This window comes from Muntiacus reevesi, chromosome 15 (assembly GCF_963930625.1).
Source record: "Muntiacus reevesi chromosome 15, mMunRee1.1, whole genome shotgun sequence".
Taxonomy (NCBI): domain Eukaryota; kingdom Metazoa; phylum Chordata; class Mammalia; order Artiodactyla; family Cervidae; genus Muntiacus; species Muntiacus reevesi.
In genome coordinates this window covers 63,168,420-63,189,256 of record NC_089263.1, presented here as the reverse complement: position 1 = coordinate 63,189,256, position 20,837 = coordinate 63,168,420, and the positions used below count along the sequence as shown (strand labels likewise).

Genomic DNA, 20,837 nt, shown 5'->3' with positions numbered 1-20,837 from the left:
CTAAGCTCTGGCTCTACCACCCATTCACTCCCTCCTCTGGCTTCAGAACTGACTATCCTCCCTGCTCCCCACCACCATTCATCTCACTCCACACATCTGGCTTCAGAAAGACATCCCCTGACCAGACCACTGACAGTGTCCATCAGTCCCCACATCCCTCAACTTTTCATCTTGTCTTTCATAATTCTCATCACACTTTTAATTACTTTATTTGATAAACAGTTTAATGATCATCTCACTCATGAGACTATAAGCAACACAAATTCTCTCCTGTTTACCAGTGAAAAGCCTAGTACCTAACAACACCTTTGGCATGGAGTAGATGTTCAATAACAATCTGCTCAATGAAAAAATTTAAGAAGTTAACTTCAGGTTTTACTGCAAAAGAATATTCTCAATCCAATCTATAAAATCAATAATGCTTCCCTAGTCATGGGTAGTTCCATTAAATACATAAAAACCACAACATTCTTCCTCAAGACAGGATAACTCCCTCCCCCATTATAACCACAATCCACACATCTAGAAGGTGGTAGCTGACTTCACACGGACTGATAGCACCCAAATACCTGATTGGCAGTTTTTAAAAATCATCCACTTGGTACAATGGTCTAAATCATCCACTTAGTACAATGGTTATAAGTTACCAAAGCACCCTGACAACTCTAATGGTTTAAGGATTCTCTCCAAAATCTCTAGGAAGTGATAAATAGTCTCCCTGTTGTACAGTCTATTTTTAAAGTCTGGCTACAACATCCACCATTCTTTTAAGTGTTAAAATCTTATCAGTTCAGTAGCTCAGTCATGTCACTCTCTGTGACCCCTCGGACTACAGCATGCCAGGCTTCCCTGTCTATCACCAACTCCCAGAGCTTGCTCAAACTTAGGTCCATTGAGTCGGTGATGCCATCCAACCATCTCATTCTCTGTCGTCCCCTTCTCCTCCTGCCTTCCAATTTTTCTCACCATCAGGGTCTTTTCCAATGAGTCAGTTCTTGGCATCAGGTGGCCAAAATGTTGGGAGTTTCAGCTTCAGCATCAGTCCTTCCAATGAATATTCAGGACTGATTTCCTTTAGGATGGACTGGCTGGATCTCCTTGCTGTCCAAGGGACTCTCAAGTGTCTTCTCCAATACCACAGTTCAAAAGCATCAATTCTTTGGTGCTCAGCTTTCTTTATAGTCCAACTTTCACATCCACACATGACTACTGGAAAAACCATAGCTTTGACTAGACAGACCTTTGCTGGCAAAGTAATGTCTCTGCTTTTTAATATGCTGTCCAGATTGGTCATAGTTTTTCTTCCAAGGAGCAAGCATCTTTTAATTTCATGGCTGCAGTCAGCATCTGCAGCGATTTCGGAGCCCAAAAAAATAAAGACGGTCAATTGTTTTCATTTTTTCCCCATCTATTTGCCATGAAGTGATGGGACCAGATGCCATTCTCTTAGTCTTCTGAATGTTCAGTTTTAAGCCAGCTTTTCCACTCTCTTCTTTCACTTTCATCAGGAGGCTCTTTAGTCCTTCTTTGCTTTCTGCCATTAGGGTGGTGTCATTTGCATATCTGAGGTTATTGATATTTCTCCTGGCAATCTTGATTCCAGCTTGTGCTTCATCCAGCTCAGCATTTCTCATGATGTACTCTGCATATAAGTTAAACTAGCAGGGTGACAATATACAGCCTTGATGTCCTTCTTTCACAATTTGGAACCTGTCTGTTGTTCCATGCCCTGTTCTAACTGCTGCTTCTTGACCTGCATACAGATTTCTCAGGAGGCAGATAAGGTGGTCTGGTGTTCCCATCTCTTGAAGAATTTTCCACAGTTTGTTATGATCCACACAAAGGCTTTGGCGTAGTAAATAAAACAGACGTAGATGTTTTTCTGGATCTCTCCTGCTTTTTCGATGATCCAATGGATGTTGATAATTTGATTTCCAGATCCTCTGCCTTTTCTAAATCCAGCTTGAACATCTGAAGTTCATGGTTCACGTACTACTGAAGCCTGGCTTGGAGAATTTTTAGCATTACTTTGCTAGCATGTGAGATGAGTGCAATTGTGTGGTAGTTTGAACATTCTTTGGCATTGCCTTTCTTTGGGATTGGAATGAAAATTGACCTTTTCAGTCCTAGACTGGCTGAGTTTTCCAAATTTGTTGGTATATTGAGTGCAGCACTTTCACAGCATCTTTTAGGATTTGAAATAGCTCAGCTGGAATCCATCACCTCCACTAGTTTTGTTCCTGGTGATACTTCCTATGGCCCACTTGACTTTGCGTAAAATCTTATGGCTGAGCATAATGAGATGGAGGCAGTCATTTACCTTTCAGATTAAATTTGGTCACTTCCCTGATCCCAAGCCTGCTGGTTAGCCAGTGCTCAAAGGCTTCCGTCTGATCAAAGCAAGAAGTTGAGCATTTCACCAAGGCAGCCTGTATCCAGCTTCATCTCAGGCCACTCTTCCGTCCACATACCCCACGCTGCAGCCACAGTAGCTTGCCACCACAGCCCCGAACACCCACGGTTTCTGCAAAGTCCCTTTCGCTCCTTCCCCCACACATATCTTGTAAGGACACACTGGCCACAGGAAGCCTGCAGACTCCCTCTGACACCTCGCTGGTCTCTCTCCGCCTTCACAGAACCCTATGAGGGCAGGGACCACATGCTTTGCTCTCAGTCCTCCTCCGTGGCTTCCTGCCAGCCTTCACCTACACCCTGCTCGTCTCCAAAGGACCACCAGGGAGTGTGGTACAATCAACACGTATCTGTTGAATCACTCTCTCTCTAAACACTGCCAGAATTCCTGAGGTATGACAGAACAACACAGAACACCACTCCACATCACTTACATCCATCATTATGCAAACATTCAGTGGTCTCTTTATGTCTGGGGCCAAAGAATACATTCATTTAAAATTGACACACACTTTGAATGACAGCTCACTTCTGCCTCAGCAGTTCACAGAGCCATGAACTACTCCCCTGGATTCGACCACGCTCTTATGCTCTTCTCTATCTAGACATCTCTCCAGGCCTGACTCCAGACTTGCTTCTGCTAGGAATAACTGTTCTCCAATCCATTCTCCACTTTTCTAAGTTCAGTCAGCTGCTCTGCCTCATGCCTGCTTCCTTCCCTTTTCCCCACTAAGTTCTATCAGTCATTTTCTCCAAACTACACAGAAGCTAAGATGAAATGAGGCCTTCCCCAAACTTAAAGTCTAGTTTCTCTTAGAGAAAAGGGAAAGCAAATCCAACAGGAGCCAATCTTGTGCTGAAAAAGACAATGTGGCTACAAAGTAACTTAAACCTAACAAAAGCTCCTTACTAGTCACTCTTTCAGAAGAGGATCACCCTTATTCCACCACCAGCCTTCAAGCCAGTCCTGAAAACTGGAGCAGAGCATCCCCAGTACCTACACCTGCTGATTCTCAAGCTGGAAAGTTCCCTGGGGGCAGAGGCTGGGTCTGCTGGTCCACCACAGCATCTATAGAAGCTGGTACTGTGGCTGGCATAAAACAGGCCCCAAATAACTACCTGCTGAATGAACCAACAAGGGATGTTAAAAAAAAAAAAACAAACAAACTTCAGAGCTTTATCAAGGTGCACTGCAGCTTCTAAGTGAGAGAAAGTACAAAGTGCTCTGCAGCTCAGGGGACCAGGAGGGCTGGTGAACACAAGGGCTACAATGACTTTGTCCCCAGATTCTGCCCATGATGGGATCTGGGTTTGAGGATTTCCAGAACTCCTTTCCTTAAAAGTTTTCAAGACCTTGACTACTAGGAGGAAGTCAAGTCCAAGTGCAACTGATCGCTCCAGCAGATAAGGCAAGGGTGCTGCCAGGCTGTTACCCCACACTCTGCCAACAAATGTTAACAGAAGCAATAGGACGGAATAAAATTCCTTAATCTCAGCAAGAAAATGGATGAAGAACAAAAAAGCAGAGAAAAGTAAGTAGGGTGTGTGGGTAAGGACCGCAGGGGCTAGCCAGCCTTTATTGAAATGCACAGCGCCGGTGCTGAGCAATTCACAAGCACTGACCCATTTAATCCTCTCACCCAGTCAGGGCTGGAAACTATTATCAATCCCTACTTTACTGACGATGAAACTCAAGTTAAAGGAGACATCACTTGCCCTGAGCACACAGCTAGGAAGGGGCAGTGCTATGGGACGGGTCTGACTCCGGGGTGCCGCAGAGTTCAACCTGCACTCACTATCTTGCCTGAGGCCTTAAAGGGCTGAGAGGCGAGTCGCTCACTTATCCATTTAACGAACAGTTAATAGCATCGACTGGGTACGAGCCAAGGCCTGGTGCCAGGCGCTGGTGGGCGGATGAAGAGACCGGGACTGAGAGGCTGTGGGGGACAGGGCGCAGGGTCCCTCAGAAAGACCCTGGAGCTCGGCACCCGGGCCCGGCGGGGTGCGAGGGCGCGGCCCGGTAGAGGGAAGGCGCGGAACCTGAGGGGCGAGCGAGCCGCGCGCGCCGGGCGGCGGACCCGCGGCGCCCAGAGGCGTGGGCGACGACGGCTCCCTCAGCCGGCCGCCCGCCCGCTTCTGCCCGGAACGGGGCCCGACGCTTCGTGCGCCACGGCCACGGCCTCGGCCACCCGGCGCGGGCGAGGCGGGGGTCGGGAACGGGGGCGAGACGGGCAGTGAGACCCTGAGGCGCGGGAGCTCGGCTCGGGCGGGGGAGCGCGGGGCCGGGCGGCGTGGCGGGACTCACCTCCCGCGGCAGCCCCTCCGGACTCGTCGGCCCGGCCGGGCCGGAGGAGGTGGGGATGGACTCCGGGCCGCGGGGACTGCCGGGAGCCCGTTCCCTGGGCAACGGGACGGGCACCGCCGAGGAACAGCCGGCTCCGCCGCCGGCTAGAGCGGCAGAACCCTATCTAGGGGCGGTGGGCGTGTCGGAAGTGACGCTAGCTGACTTCCGGTGCTGTGGGCGGGGCTTCGGGTCTCTTTCCCGGGATCCCTGCGGAAGGCATGGAAGGTGCGTGGCAAGGGTCAGTTTCCCCAAGCGGAAGGGTGCGAGTGGTGCGGTTTGGTCTTGGAGCTGGACCCGCGGCCGGAAGTCTCCCGAGCTGCGTGCCGATTCGTGCCTGGCCCCGGCACAGCCTCCGCAGTCGGCCTGGAAGTCAGTTTTGCCAAAATGATACACAGGAGCGTCAGCAGATCCTGACCCTGAAACTGTCGTTATAAATTAGCACCAGCAGATCGCTTTCCCTGAAATCCCGTCAGTCAGAGTTCCCGGCCACAGAGTTTCCTGCTTGTAATACAAGCTGTCATTCAGCGAGTGCTCACTGAGCCTCACCGCGATCCCTTGAAGTGTCAGCAGGTGGGAAGTCGAGGCTTGGAGAGAATAAGGAAGATACTCGCTATGCTGCTGTCCTGCTCTGTGGCTGATACCTGATCTCATTTGAGTTCCTTGAAGTCAGAGCGTTGTTTTTGGTTCCTAAATATGTGCTGTGTTATGGGGCAGACAAATGATGACTCTCACGTGCTCCTCGCCCGCAAGGAGCCCCTACTCGGTGAGGGAACTCCTTAGAAGATTGTGGTACAGGCGGTAAGAGGTTTTTTCCTCCATTTAACACGTTCTAGTCAGCACCTACTATGTGCTGAGGGCTTCGTTTGTGGCTCAGCTGATAAAGAATCCGCCTGCAATGCGGGAGACCTGGGTTCGATCCCCGGGTGAGGAAGACCCTGTGGAGAAGGGAACAGGCTACTCACTCCGGTATTCTGACCTGGATGATCCCATGGACTGTATAGCCCGTGGGGTCACAAAGAGTTGGACAGGACTGAGTGACTTTCCTTCACCATGTGCTGAAGTTGTAAGAGGGAACAGGACAGCCTTAGTCACTACTGTGGTGGAACTTAGTCAAGGAATGTATTAGGCATTAAACAAGCAAGTACATTGCATAGGTGAGTGTCATGAATGAAGCTTAATGAAGTCGAGGGTGTTCAGGTGTAGAGTGCAGTGAGTCCTAACCTAACCTTGGGATCCAAGAAGACTTCTTTGTGGAAGGACTTTCTAAAAACCTACTTCGGGTCGTGTAGCTACTCAAAGCTTCCTGCTTGCTTTTCATTGACTTGAAATAAACCCAAACGTCTTATCTTGGCCTCTAAATTTCTGGCTGTCTTGACTGCCTCCTCAGCTACCACTCCCTCTCTCTCCTTTCCATTCTAGCCACATAGGTCTTGTTTCACACTCACCAAGCTCATTCTCACTTAGGGTCCTTGCTGTTGACTTCTTATCATTTAGGTTTCAGCCTAAATGACAGTGTCTTCGGGGTTCACTCTTAACACAAGACCCTGTTTTATTCTCTGGTGTTTATGATGTAACTAATGATCATAGGGACTTCCCTGGCGGTCCAGTGGTTAAGACTCAGTGCAGGGGACTTGGGTTCAGTCCCTGGTCTGGGAACTAAGATCTCACATGCCGCATGGTACAGTCAAAAAGAAAAAAAAACCAAAAACCTGATGATCACCTAATTGTTATCCACCTCCTCTTTGGAAAGTAAGTTCCATGAAAATGGTCCTGGTCTATGTAGTTTGCTCACTTCCTCCCCCATGTCTGGTGTAATGTAGGCACTCAGCAAATACTGGACAGTTGTCTAAATAAAAAGTGAATGAAAAAAATCAATGATATTTAAAAGTGAAGCTCCTGGGTAGCCTAAGGATGGGGGCTGGTTGTCAAGGGGGAGCCACCCATGTGATTAGAGTTGTAACTTTCAGTCCCACCCACCCCAACCACCATCTCCAACTGGGGGAGAGAGGCTGGAGTTAAATCAGCCCCAGCGGTGACTCATTTAATCAGTCGTGCTCATGTAACGAAGCCTCCATAAAAAAACAAAAGTGAAGGGTTGTGAGAACGTGCATGTTGGTGAGCGGGTGGGGGTGCAGGGAGAGCGCTCTGCTCTCCTGCCCGCATGTGTCGCATCTCTCCCATGGGAGCCTAGTAAAGAGAACGTTTTCCTGAGTTCTCTGTGAGCCACTCTAACAAGTTAATCAAATCTCAGGAGGGGGGCCTTTGGAACCTCTGATCTATAGCCTGTAGGTCAGAGGCACAGGTGGCAACCTGGACTTGAGGCTGGCATCTGAAGTGGAGGGAGGGGAGAGGAGTCTTACAGGACTGAGCCATTAACCTGTGGAATCTGATGCTGACTCCCAGTAGACAGTGTCAGGCTTGAGTGCATTGCTTGGTGGTGGTGGAAAAAACATTGGAGAGGCCCTTGCGGTAACACATACTGTGTTGGATACTTGCCATATGCCAGGCCCTCACAGCTTTGCGTATATTATTTCATCTTCACATCAACTCGGGAGTAGATGTGGTTTATCCCCATTTTACGGATGGACACTTTGAGGCCTCGAGAGGTTAACTAACTTACCCAAGATTGTACAGGTGGCTGTAACAGAGCTGGGATTCAAACCCAGTCAATCTGGTCTTTAGAATCTAGACTCCAACCTATTGTGTGTCCTGGATTCCTAAGGACCTCTCTGAGAATTTAGACCTTATCGTGTGGGTCATGAGATGCCTTTGTAGGATTTTTTTGGTTTTTTGGCTGTGTTCTGTCTTAGTTGCAGCATGAGGGATCGTCGATCTTCATTGCAGCATGCAGGATCTTGATTTGTGGCATGTGGGATCTAGTTTCCTGACCAGGGCTTGAACCTGGGCCACCAGGGAAGTCCCGGAGGGATTCTAAGTAGAGAAGGGAGAGGGATGGGAGAGCCAGACAGCCTGAGTGGTCTGGGTGTTGCTTTCCACAGGAGCTGGGGTCTGGGTGAGTATCAGTGTACGGATAGCATTATTCTGAGGAAGGAAAGAACTTTCTAGCAGAGAGATCTACACATGCAGAGAACTTTTCAAGAGTTGCCAGTAGTTGATTTTAGCTAGCGATCGAGAGGCTTCAAGGTGGGGCTGCAGTGAGGCCAAGAGGGAGCCAGGTCCTGAAGGTGTTTGGACCTCCTCCTGTGTTGGCAGCGTCGAGACCATCATTGTGTCTCTGGGGTCCAGTCTTGTCAGTCTTGGAGTGGCTAGCACCAGTTACCCACAGGGCTCAGAGCAAATGTCGGGTATTAGAGTGCCTGAGGCTAGAGAATGGGAGTGCCAAGGCAGGGGCGTCAGAGCCTGGCAGCAGAAAGTTACAGCTCCGCCTCCATCCCGACCTTTGCAAGTGGTCAGAGTGCTCACCATGTGGGAGACCTGGGTTCCATCCCTGAGTTGGGAAGATCCCCTGGACAAGGAAGCAGCCATCCACTCCAGAATTCTTGCCTGGAGAATTCCATGGACAGAGGAGCCTGGCAGGCTACAGCCCGTGGGGCCACAAAGAGTTGGACAGGACTGAGTGACTTTAACATTCACATCAGAGTGCTTGGGGTGAAAGTGTGGAGCCATTAGGCTTCGAGAGAACTTAGCTTTATCTGCCGAGACTTTAAAGGTAGAAACAATTCTCTTTGTCTCATCCTAGGAACTTTCACATTCATCCGCATGTCTTCGTTTCAACAACACGATCTGTCCTGTCTATGTAGTGTTTTAGATAGTCTTACTGTCGCAAATCATAAGGACCATTTTCCCCCCAGCTGTGATCATGAATTTCACAAAGTGATGTTTCTCTTCCTCCCTGTCAGGAAAGACTGTCGGAACTGTAACGCCAAGAAAACCTGTCTTATCTGTCAGTGCAAGAAAAATTAAGGACAATGCGGCCGACTGGCATAATTTAATCCTGAAATGGGAAACCCTCAACGATGGAGGTTTTGCTACTGCAAGCAATGTTGCCAACATGAAAATCAGTTTGCTGTAAGTACCGGCAGAGCGTGTTCTGCGCGCTTCCGCCTTAGCGATGGGGCAGACATTTCACGGGTCTTTTAGAGTGGGCCAGGTGGCCTCCAGCAACATGGATAAATAAAGCGAACAAGCAACTGCTAAAACAATGCGCACAGGTATGAAATGCACGTGCATTTTAAAAACAAAAGTATGCTATAAGTTGTTCGTGGTCACATCTGCATGTCAAATGATCAAAGTGGATTGGGAGGAGACAGACTCAGGCGCTGGTACCTTCTAGGAGGACTGAGTGGGACGGTAGGGCAGGACCACTCCATCTCCAGAGTGCTGCGTTTTATTTCTGCGGTGTTGTGACTATCACTAGAAAATACATCGATTTGGTCTTTTTGTCCCTGTTCTTGGCACATGGCTCTTAAAACCCTTATGATTTCCTTAGGGACCCGAGCTATGGAAGACTCTTTAGTTATAGTAATATTTGTTCTTTGGTCCTCCAGTTCCTGAATTAGCTCCAGAATGATGTGCCCTGTGGTCATCACAGTCCCCTTTCTAAGACGTCCGAGTCTGTGTTAATAACGGGGCCTTTGAAAAACCCCTCAGAAGGGGGACACCAGCCATGCGATTGGAGTTGGCACTGTCAGACCTGCCCCCTCACCTGCACTCTGGGGAGGTTGAGTTAATCAGTGACGGCCAAGCATTTAATCAATTGTGGCTTCATAAGGAAGCCTCCATAAAAACCCAGGACAGGGTTTGGGTAGCTTCTAGGCTGGGAACCTGAACATTTCCCTGTGCCCTTACCCCAGATGCCCCAGGGAGAGAAGCCCCTGGGCTTGAGACCCTCCCAGACCTTGCCCTGAATCTCTCCCTATGGTGACCAGGAGTCAGACGTGGAGCCAGGTGCTCAGAGCTCCCCACGCTGGAGTGTGATTTCCCTTAGCTAGTTCTTTTAAAAAGACAAAAATATTATGAAGAAACTGTTTTTGCCAGTTCTGATTGAAAGATTTGCTTTATTATTCTTTGCCCTTCCTGTATATATGTTTTTAGTTTGGGTTTTTTTGTTTTTGTTTTTTTTTAATCAGCCTGGCTTACGCAAGGCCTCAAAAAATTTAGTCAATACTCAAGCTTGTTCCTACCCATGGAAATATTTTAGTAAAAGGTGAGAGATTTAAATGACCTGAAGAGAAACATGAGTGAGGATCTATATATAACAGTTTTAATTTCTCAAAGTTGCATATCTTTGTCTCCTGGCCGGAGTCTAGAGTCTTAACTTCTTGGGCTGGACCCCTGGCCCTCGCCAGCTCTCCCAAGCACATCAGATATGTCAGCCCTCTGGTCCCTTCTCCTGCTCAGCAGGTTCCATGAGGCAGTTCTCACCTGACTACATAAGGTGCTCTCTGAAGTTGGAGGTGGGGGACGGGATCCATTGGGAGTTTGGGACTGATACATACATGCACACTACTGTAAATAAAATAGATAACTAATAAGGACCTACTGCATAGCTCAGGGAACTCTCTGTAATACTCTGTAATGGCCTAGATGGGAAAGGAATCTAAGAAAAGCGTGGCTTTTTGTCTGTGCGTGGCTGATTCACTTGCTGTGCAGTGGAAACTGCCACAGCATTGTAAATCAAGGATCCGCCAAACATTTTTTTAAAAACTTTTTGGACTACAAAATGAACAACAACAAGAAGATCTTCTCTGATAATCTAATGTTTCATTTTTTCACTTAAATGTTGACTGTGGAGCCACTAGATTAATTTCAGGTGCCATGGGTCGCAGCTTTCCATTTACAAAACGCATTCCTAGCTGGCGGGCTCTGAGGAAATGACCGTGTCCTGCCCACTGAGGCCGCCACAGGGCTAGATTGAACTGACTTTGTCCTAGGGCAGACTCGAGCAGCGGATGGGCATATTCCTCGTATACGTAAATACCATGTAAACATGATGATGTGAAATGACACCAGTGGAAACAGTCGACGATGACGCTTGTACACGGATATTGAGTTTTCTAGGGTTCACCCTAAGGAAGGGAGGCGACCTCACGGCGTGTGTTCTGTTCCCGCTTTTCCACCTGGTCCAGGAGCAGAGACAAGATAGAATTAGAGAGCAGCGGCCTGGCTGCCGACGACCCTGCAGCAAAGGAGCACCCGGAATACAGCAGGGAGCTGGAGGCGCTGTGTGAGGAGCTGCAGACCACCCTGGACGGCTTGGTAAGGGGCCGCCCCCGTCCCCGGGCCGGGTGTGCGCAAGCGCCCGGCGGGGCCCCACACTGCCCTCGGCCAGGATTCTCTGTCCCCCCTCCGCCTCCTCGTTGGTCTCCCGCTCTGCCTGCCCCACGAACCTTGTTTCCGAGATGCTGTCCTGACCTTCCTTCTGGTCGGCGTGTCGCAGGGGCTCCCGGTCCCCACAGGAAGCGGGTTAGGCTTGGGGGCCTTTTGCCTCTATTCGGAGGCCGGCGGAGGCGAGTGGGCGTAACTGCGTTCCAGCAGAGCTCTATTTACGGCCACTGAACTGTGAATTTCATATAACTTTCATGTGTCACATGAAATATTCTGCTTTTGATTTTTTTTTTCCAACCACTTAAAAATGTAAAACCCATTCTAAGCTCAAGGAATGCACAAAAATAGACCGAGCTGGATCTGGCCTGAGAGCCCTGATCTCGTCCATAAGGGATGCTCTGAAGTGTTGTTTAACTCAAGGCTAGATGTCGGTACCTACCACACTAGCCATCACATGGACGAAACACCTCATCTCAGCCAGACACAGGGATAGGGTCTTACACATCTTAAAGACAGGTAACTAAAACTTCTCCACATAGAGCGCCTATATGTTCTAACATTTCTTGATGTAAGTGTTTCTAATGCTTTACATGCTTCCTTATCTTTTTAAACAGCATATGTTGAGTATCACTGTATTTCTTCAAGATACCACTTGTTCAAAGTTAGGATTCCACCTATTAAAAGGCAGACTATAGGTTTATAAGTTTTTCAGAAAAGAAGCACATCCATTATAAGGTGTAATGGTTTCTGAAACATGAAAGTGAGAAAAATAAATAGGGCACTGAGGACATCTTGGTGGTTTCGCTTTTACTTTGATCGAAAGGCACTACCGACTTAAGGTTATGTTGCCGTGCGGGGGGCTGTTGGTCTCTAAGTAAACAATTAGCGTTTTGTAACTGTCCTGTCTTGTGACACCGCCTTCGGGTGTGCTGTGATAAGAAACACTTGCCCGCCTGCCCAAGCCCTTGCACGTGGTGCTCGAGCGGAAACAGGACAGGTCTGTGTCATCAGTCACTACATTCTAAGCCCCACTCCTAGGAAGGCTGGAGGAAAAGGTGTTCTGGGCCTGGTGTTTTCTTTGTTGTATCTCCACGTTCACTGCAGCGTCTCCAGTAATTGGGTAATTGACCTCGGCTTCTGGACCTAGGCTTCTTGAATTAACACAGGCAGAGTAATCAGTCAAATTTCCAGAAAAATCCAATTGAAAACTGACCACGTGTATTTTTTTTTCCCCCACATTAACCCATTTGACTATGGCAAATGGTTTTGTTTGGCCAAAACACCAGTGCACACATTGCTTGGAAGAGAAAAAACTGGAGGGCTGAGTTCCTACACTGAAATGTCTATTTCCTGGTCACACTTAGCTCTTAATTGTCAGTTCTTGTTGTTTCGTTGAAGTCTAGCTGGTTTCCAATGCTGTGTTCCTCTGGGCTCTAAAGCAAAGTGGTTCAGTTATCCATATGTACACATCCTCTCTCGAATCCTTTCCCATGATGGTCTGTTACAGCATTTAGAATATAGTTCCCTGTGTGTATTGAAATGCTTTACACAAAGTTAAGCACACACAGCCAGGCAGTCGTCTGTTGGTTCAACGTGACAACACTCGCACCAGAGCATCATCATCCGTGGCCTACCGGCTCCCTCTCCGCACAAAACATCTCACAAAATCCCCCAGCTGGATCAGAACGAGAAACACTTCGGACACATGCTAACATGACTTTTAACGAGATGTAAAAACCCCGGGAAGGATTTTGTTTCTAAATGCCATTTGGCTTTCTTTAGCAGGTATGTCCCTCATTTATAGACTTCGCTGGTGGCTCAGATGGTAAAGCGTCTGCCTACAATGAAGGAGACCCGGGTTCAATCTCTGGGTCAGAAAGATCCCCTGGAGAAGGAAATGGCAACCCACTCCAGTATTCTTGCCCGGAGAATCTCATGGATGGAGGAACCTGGTGGGCTACAGTCCATGGGGTCGCAAAGAGTCGGACACGACTGAGCAACTTCGCTTTCACATATGCACACCACGCTGGGGAAGGAGGGCTTGGGAGGAACCAGGGGAAGAGGTGTTCACCTCCCGTTTCAGGCAAGTCAGGAGTGACTGACTGGTTTTGCTCGTGCGGGCCCAGTTCTCCCTGTTCTCCCGTGGCTATCTGGTGCCACGGGACCCCATTCCTCAGCCCCGCTGACCGCGCAGAGGAGGGGCGACCTGGGAGGGTGTCAGACCTGAGTCAAGGTCCAGAAAACCCAGCCTGATGGGCTGAGCAGGTGACACGTCCTGTCCCCGGCCCCTCCACCCACAGCACGTGGCCTGGCAGGGCAGCCGAAAGTGGCCGCTAGTTTTGAGGTGACCGCATGGCCCACAGTGGCCCTATTTCCCAAGGCCTTCCTTCAGACAAAGCCTGGGCTGACCATGGGTGCTAGTTGTCAGGCCCCAAAGTTCTGTGCCCCAGTGGATTTATTCTGTTTTAAATGGAATAAGTGGTTCGAAGGACGTCCCTGGTGGTGCAGTGGTTAGGACTCAAGTTTTCACTGCTGTGGGTTCAATCCCTGATTGGGGAGCTAAGATCCTGCAAGCTGCATAGCATGGCCAAAAAAAAAAAATAAATAAAGTAGTATGAGAATTAGCTCTCACTCAGTTTCAAAACCAAAGTTGATGTTATTAAGGATATTGATATCATTATTCCTATTTTCCTCCAGCCTTTGGAGAGAATGGTTTCCCAGGCTTGACTTGACCTTGAATCTGACCTTGGTGGGGGGTGGAGGTGTCTGTGTCCGTCAGCTAGAGGAACATTTCGCAGTGAGGGCTGTTGCCGTTAGGAGGGACATGGAGCCACGAGCGTGTCACTTCGGTGCTGCGCGCATGTGACTTTAGTGTCGTTACTGATGAACGAGCCCCGGGTGGAGCTGGCCCCTCCGGCCCAGGCCCGAGTCTCCCGGGTTCCCTTTGCTGCCCTCGGGTTGTCAGCTCCTCTTAGTGTTAGGTGGCAGCGGGGAGCTGCCGCAGGACACAGAGGGCTGGGCTGGGGATTGGGTGTCCTTCCCGAGCTCAGCAACCTTGAGAATTTTCCCAGCTGTCGTCCGGAAATGATGAGTCCTGCCCCCTGGGGTTGGGCCAAATGAAATATCGAACCTGGAAAGATTTGGGAACAGAGTCTGGTCCTTTAAAAATTAATGTTAGCTAAATTTAGTGCAGTCGCTTCAGAGGTAGTTGGAGAGTGCTCGAAGGACCAAGTGTAGGGGATTAAGATTTTGACGACTGATACAGCTTGCCTCACACCCCCGCCCCGTGTATATAAAGCTAACTCCACACTTGGGACCTAGAGCTGTGGTCCAGTAGACCTGCCATGGGGCTTCCCAGGTGGCCTTAGTGGTAAAGAACCTGCCCGCCAATGCAGGAGACGTGACAGACACGGGTTCGACCCCTGAGTTAGGAAGATCCCCTGGAGGGGCGCATGGCAACCCGCTCCAGTATTCTTGCCTGGAGAATCCCATGGACAGAGGAGCCTGGTGGGCTGCAGTCCGTGGGGTCACACACAGTTGGACGCGACTGGTGTGACTTAACACGCACGCGCACAGACCTGTGCTGCTGAAATCCGAAAGCTGGGTCCCTGCACGCGTGTGTCTTACTTCACAAACGCTGCCGTAGCTCCGACCAGGCCCCCGTGCCAGCAGGCACTCCGTCGGGCCGGTCCCGACAGCAAGCTCCTGGCGTGCACCGAGGCACCGTCAGCGCCTCGTGGCCGCTGCCTCCTCCCTGTGTGCTGGGCTGCCTTTCGTTATTACGGCTTTATCAACAAGGAAACCAAGCCTCAGAGGTTTCAGTGAACTTGAAACCAAGCAGGACGACGGAAGCCTTTCTGGTTTGTAGGCAAGAGCCCAGTCTCGAGACCTGCCTGGTGGTCCAGTGGCTAAGACTCCGCGCTCCCCGTGCAGGGGACCCGGACTGGGGACTAGATCCTGACCGGGGAACTAGATCCCACATGCCAAAGCTACAGATCCCATGTGCTGCAGAGAAGATCAGAGATCCCAAGTGCCGCAGCTAAGAGCTGGCACAGCTAGATAAATAAAAACGGGGCTTCCCTGGTGGCTCAGTGCTAAAGAATTCGCCTACCAAGGCAGGAGACACGGGTTCGATTGCCTCATCTGGGAATATCCCACATGCTGCCGAGCAGCTAAGCCCATGAGCCACAACTCCCGAGCTTCTGCTCTAGAGCCCACGCTTGGCAACAAGAGAAGCCCCTGCAGTGAGCAGCCCGAGCACCCCACAACTAGAGAGCGCCCCCCCACCCGCTCACTGCAACTAGAGAACAGCCTGCACCGCAGCAAAGACCCAGCACAGCCAAAAATCATTACATATGATTATAGTGAATAAAGAAATTAAAAAAAAAAAAAGACTCCAGCCTCCCCTGACCTTCCCTGAGTTCCAAAGGGTGGATTCCAGCCGTTGCTAATTCAGAGAGGAGCAGTCAAGAAACTACTTGAGGCAGTATTAAAGGGACCAGAGAAGCTCATCAAGATAAGACCAGACCACCTGAGCCCAGGCCCTACACACACCCTGATCTTCTTGGCAACCCCACCCTTTGAACTTGGCTGTAAAACTCCTCGTCAAATACTCCTGGGCTGCAGACACAGTTTTTAGGGCAAGAGGCTGCCATGTCCCCCTTTGCCTGGCAAAGCAATAAAGCTATTCTTTTCTACCTCACCCAAAACTCTGTCCAAGACTTGATTCAGCACTGGTGCACCGAGGCTGAGTTTTGGGCATCAAACTCAAAGGCAGTTCCCCAGCATCAGAGTGAGCTCATTTAATGCCTCTTCTGTCTCTCATTCCATAAAAGGGAGAGCCTGCCTTTCCACCCGTCTAGGCCTCTGGTGCCAAAAAATGAGTAATGTTCAGAGAGCTCAGTGAAGTGGGATTCAGCAAGCTTCCCCTTCTCCAGCACTGGAGATCCAGGGTTTACTACTGAAGTAATCCAAACTTGTGAAATCAAAGCAACCGTTTACCTCCATCTCCCAGGAAATATGCTGCACACAGAGTGAATGGTGTTGAATTATTGGACTTACGTCTCAACGTCTCAGCAGACTTACATTTCTTAGCCTTGAAATCTTCAAAGTTACTGAATCTAAGACTGAATTTCAAATAATATTCTCATAGTCTAAGTTAATATCTTTTTCAGACCAAAATACAGATGAAGATGGAAAAGCTGTCTTCAACCACCAAAGGCGTTTGTGAACTAGAAGATTACCATTACGGGGAGGAGAGAAAACGCCCCCCCCTCTTCCACACGTGGCCCACAGCCCATTTTTGTAAGTAGTTCTTTCTGCCTTATTTTCAAGGGTAGATCATGAGAGCATGTCATGCCATTTAGATCTAGCCCTCTAAAGCTGACAGACTTTGATTGAATTGACAAGACTCAATTCAGGAGGATCCATTGGGACGGAGGGAGATGGAGGCATCTTAGATGAGTGTTTCTTCTTGGCTTTAATTACCTACTAACCAGCAAAGACTCATTGGAAAAGACGCTGATGCTGGGGGAGATTGAGGGCAGGAGGAGAAGGGGAGAATAGAGAATGAGATGGTTGGATGGCATCACCGACTCAATGGACATGAGTTTGAGCAAGTTCCGGGAGATGGTGAAGGGAAGCCTGGCGTGCTGCAGTTCATGGGGTCACAGAGTCAGATATGTCTTAGCGACTGAACAACAATCAGCAGAGAATATTAAACATCATTAGAGACCCATGAAGCAAGCTGCCATTAGTCCTTTAAAGCCAATGGGTAGAATGAACTTAGCCTTCTCAGCAGAGGTAGAATTTTCTTTTTCTTTTTTTGTAGAAAGCTAGATTTTCACTTTTTGTTTAGCTTTGTTTAAAAAGTAAGTGGGGGTCACTTTAGCCTGCCCCATGGAGAAAGGCTGCTGGGAAAACAAAGTCCATTACTTAAATAAGTTGTGCAGTAAGGACGGTTTTTAGTTTTATTAGTTTAAAAGAAGGGCTAAACTATTTATTGTTGCTTTGAGACCTCACTTCTAAATAAGGGAGGAAAGGGTAAAATCACCTAATGTAAGGTGTTCATTGAATATTGTCAGTTTGAGGTGAATGTGCTCTGTATAGTGACTGTAGGCTCCTAAGAACTGCGTAGAAAAGGTTACAGCTGCTTTTTAATTCCGTGACACTCTTTTCCCTTGTTATCTGACCCTAACCTACACTGGCCGAAGTCCATCTTCCTCCCAGTTCTGTTGCTGACTCTGGCTTTTAACGCGCAGCTTTTCAAAGTCCCTGGTGGTCCAGTGGTCAGGACTTGGTGCTTCCGCTGCAGAGGGCATGGGTTCGATCCCTGGTTCGGGAACTAAGACCCCATAAGCAGCACAGCAAGGCCAAAAATACGGGTTGTCCCAGCCTTGGGCTCCCCCTGGCAAATGCCGCTGTTCGAGGGGGCTCGCGTTCCTTGCAGACGAGGTCTCCCGCCAGCTCTCCGACATGTACGGCCAGGAGCTCCGCCTGAAGCGCGTGGTGGTGGAGCAGCTGGCACACGCGACCGACCGCGACCTCGCCCTCAGCTACCTGTCCATGTGGCTGCACCAGCCTTACCTGGAGGGCAGCAGCAGGCTGCTTCTGGAGAGCATGCTGCTGGAGACGGGGCACCGCGCGCTGTGACCTCCCCCACCCCCCGGCGGACACACTAGGTGGGCGCTGGGCAGTACCCCGGGATCACGCCCCCCGGCTGCACCCCGCAGTCAGGCCCTGTGCCTGATCCTTCCACCCGCTCTCTGCGGCCTCTCCAGACACAATGATTACTGCTGCCTGCCGTCCACCTTGTCTGCACCTGTTGTGAATGTGGCATCTGTGAAGGCTTCTGCATGAAATAAATGAGTTCCTCAACTAAATGAGTGATCTGGTTTTTGTCAATTAGGTCTATTTTACATAGATTCCACTTGTGTAGAAAATCCCTGGTTTAATATTTGTATTGTTAAAATTGGGGGCTGTACATTATACAGAGTGAAGTAAGCCAGAAAGATAAAGAACATTACAGCATACTAACACATATATACGGAATTTAGATAGATGGTGGCGATAACCCTATATGCAAAACAGAAAAAGAGACACAGAAGTACAGAACAGACTTTTGAACTCTGGGGGAGAACGTGAGGGTGGGATGTTTTGAAAGAACAGCATGTATATTATCTGTGGTGAAACAGATCACCAGCCCAGGTGGGATGCATGAGTCAGGTGCTCGGGGCTGGTGCACTGGGAGGACCCTGAGGAGTCGGGTGGAGAGGGAGGTGGGAGGGGGGATCGGGATGGGGAATACGTGTAACTATATGGCTGATTCATGTCAATGTATGACAAAACCCACTGAAATGTTGTAAAAAAATAAATAAAATAAAACTAAAAAAAAAAAAAAAAAAATTGGGGGCTGTATTAGCTTTGTAACTACAACTAGAATAGGTGGCGCTAGTGGTTAAGAATATGCCTGCCAAGGCAAGAAATGAAAGAGATTTGGGTTCGATCCCTGGGCTGGGAAGGTCCCCTGGAGAAGGAAATGGCTACCCACTCCAGTATTCTTGCCTGAAAAATTCCATGGACAAGAGGATCCTGGTGGGCTACAGTCCATGGGGTCACAAAGAGCCGGACACGACTGAGTGCAGATTAGCTTTGTAATTACAAGTAGCGCCTAGAATACCTTAGAGGTCACCGAGTAAAGATCAGCGTCATGCAAATGAAAACTAGCTACCAAAACATTGCCGTCTTTGTACTTAGGCCACGACTGGCCATGTGAAATGTCTTCCGTGTCCTTCTGGTTTAAATCTTATAGTTTGGCAATATTTGCAACCAGATATTGGGGGTCAGTTCTGCCATTGCTCCCCCAGAAACAGAAGTCTGAGAAGCTTCATGCTATGTGATAAGGGATGTGTCTCATGACACTGAAGTCCTAGCAGCTCAGGAACAAGTGCTTCCCAGGCAAAGAAAGAAAATATTCCAAAAATAAAAGACTTTATGTATGATGGGGGTGTATTTGTAGCGAATCTCACTGTAAGTTGGCATGTGCAAAGCATTCCAAAGCAGCATTTCTTAGAACTTCTTGTTCCTCTCCTTTGCAGTATTTATTAAAACCCAACCATCATAATAATAGTCCGTCAGATGTCCTGCAGCCTGGAAACGGCCTGGCTGGCATTCGGCGGAAGGGGCGCCCTGCCCCCAGGGCTCCCTGCCCCGTCCCAAGCCAGGGGGGCGGGACCAGCCCTCCTTGGAGGCGTGGATCAGGTTTTAGGATTGGGATGGGGTGTGGTACTTAAAAAAGAGTAAATGTTCTTCAGGGGAGACACTGAAGAACTGCTCAGCCTTTGGAGGACAGACATTCCCTGTCTTAACACCTCATCCACGGACACCCTGGTTGCCCGGGAGAACTAATGGGAATGAACGATGCTGCTGATGCTGAAGCCCGGCCTCCGTGCACTGGCACGGAGCTGAATCTTGGGGACAGTTTGGCGTGAAGTAGGAAAGAATTGCTTTGCCAGGTGAAGGGGGCCACGCTGGGCTAATGCCCTCGAAACTGTGTATCCTGGGCTTCCATGGTGGCTCAGTGGTAAAGAATCTGCCTGCCAATCCGGGAGACACAAGAGACACAGGTTTGATCCCTTGGTCAGGAAGATCCCCTGGAGGAGGGCATGGCAACCGCCTCCCCGAGAATAAAGCCCACTCCTCCACAGCCCAGGGAGGGTGCAGCCCCCAGCCCCAGCCCCAGCCGTCCAGGGTCCTTCCTGATGGTGTCGGCCAGTGCGGGGAAGGACGGCTGTGCCCTTTCGAGGCTCCCATCTGAGTGTGGGCAAATGGCCCTCTCTTTCTCCCCAGGATGGAGCCAAGGAAAACATTCCAAGAAGAGACGGAGAGACCTCACTTGGTAAGTGGCTTTACAAGCGGGACATCGCGGGGCCGTGGCTCCTGTCCTCTGCGTCACTCTTCTCCACCAGGTGTTGGCACAGATAGCATGCTTCCCTGCTTCCCAATAAAATGCCGCCCAGGTAGCAAGCTTACATATTTATTTATTGAACCCGGAAGCAGCTTCTCGTGTGGACCAAGTCTGGTATAAAGCAGAACATCACCGAGGAGAAAGGGGACGTAGTTTTCTGTGTCTGGGGGGCAGGGGAGACAACCCAGAACCAGGGCAGCGGTGTCACCGGCAACAGCTGTCAGAGGAGCCCCGGGTGAGACGTGTCGGAGGGGGCATCACCAGGTAGCCTATCTGCCATCATCACAATAAGCAAGAGGTAGAAAAAGGTAGACAGAGAGGTAGAAAGATGTTATTCTTTATAAATAAAATGTTCATTTGTGTCAGTATTCACATTAGAAAAATACACACTCCTTGAGACAGACCTTCTCTGGGTAAAATCCACACAGATCTAGGGCTGCGGCTCTGACCCCATCTCACTGAGAGGGTTGCGTCTCCAAGCTTCCAGAGGAGCCATTCCAGGGGCCCAGCTGCAGGGCAGGCCCCTCCGTGTCCGTCAGTGTGACCACATCCCCCTCCCCAGGCACTACGGAACCCAGATGGAACAAGAGAAGCCCATCAGAGTCTGAACAACCGTCTGCTCCTCTTCCTGAGATGACAGCGTGGGGCACCCGTCGCTGAGTTCAAAAGCCACAGCCTCCCCGGTGGCGGCGCGGCCTCCAGCCCCTGGTCTGCGTGCCTCTCCGGGCAGCTGGTCGCAGCCCCTGCGGCCTGCAGGGTCCCCTCCAGACTCGGCATCTGCCCTGGCTGGGCTGAGGCCCCGGCTCAGACGCGGTGCCGTGCACACAG

The 20,837-nt window shown here is 49.7% G+C and overlaps 2 protein-coding genes and 1 non-coding gene across 8 annotated transcripts in view; 1 reads left to right on the top strand and 2 right to left on the bottom strand.

The window, feature by feature from the left end:
- The window catches only part of TECPR2 (tectonin beta-propeller repeat containing 2), a 102,874-nt gene extending 98,025 nt beyond the window's left edge, over positions 1-4,849 (bottom strand). For all 5 annotated transcript variants that reach the window (XR_010659200.1, XM_065906929.1, XM_065906932.1 and 2 more), the window contains exon 1: positions 4,718-4,849. The gene's annotated coding sequence lies outside the window, so the exon portion shown is untranslated. The remainder of the gene's footprint in view (positions 1-4,717) is intronic.
- A 73-nt stretch (positions 4,850-4,922) lies between these two features.
- On the top strand, positions 4,923-17,949 carry CINP (cyclin dependent kinase 2 interacting protein). Of its 2 annotated transcripts, none has more exons than XM_065906210.1 (5): positions 4,923-4,981; positions 8,617-8,785; positions 10,846-10,975; positions 16,219-16,348; positions 17,493-17,949. In XM_065906210.1, the coding sequence occupies exons 1-5, from the start codon at positions 4,975-4,977 to the stop codon at positions 17,693-17,695; spliced, it is 639 nt and encodes a 212-aa protein (XP_065762282.1). In that variant the 5' UTR covers positions 4,923-4,974; the 3' UTR covers positions 17,696-17,949. The 2 variants fall into 2 exon arrangements, with proteins under 2 accessions (XP_065762282.1, XP_065762281.1); XM_065906209.1 differs by lacking the exon at positions 4,923-4,981 and adding an exon at positions 5,011-5,519.
- Positions 9,845-9,961, bottom strand: LOC136147723 (U5 spliceosomal RNA). The gene has a single exon (XR_010659370.1). It is a non-coding gene; the product is annotated as a U5 spliceosomal RNA (small nuclear RNA).
- Positions 17,950-20,837: the final 2,888 nt, after the last annotated feature.

Excerpts from the sequence above, each read along its gene's own strand:
- CINP (XM_065906209.1), top strand. The coding sequence starts at position 5,450 with ATGTGCTGTGTTATGGGGCAGACAAATGATGACTCTCACGTGCTCCTC. Across the intron at positions 5,520-8,616 it reads CCGCAAGGAGCCCCTACTCG|GAAAGACTGTCGGAACTGTA; the intron begins GTGAGGGAACTC and ends CCTCCCTGTCAG. Across the intron at positions 10,976-16,218 it reads AGACCACCCTGGACGGCTTG|ACCAAAATACAGATGAAGAT; the intron begins GTAAGGGGCCGC and ends TATCTTTTTCAG.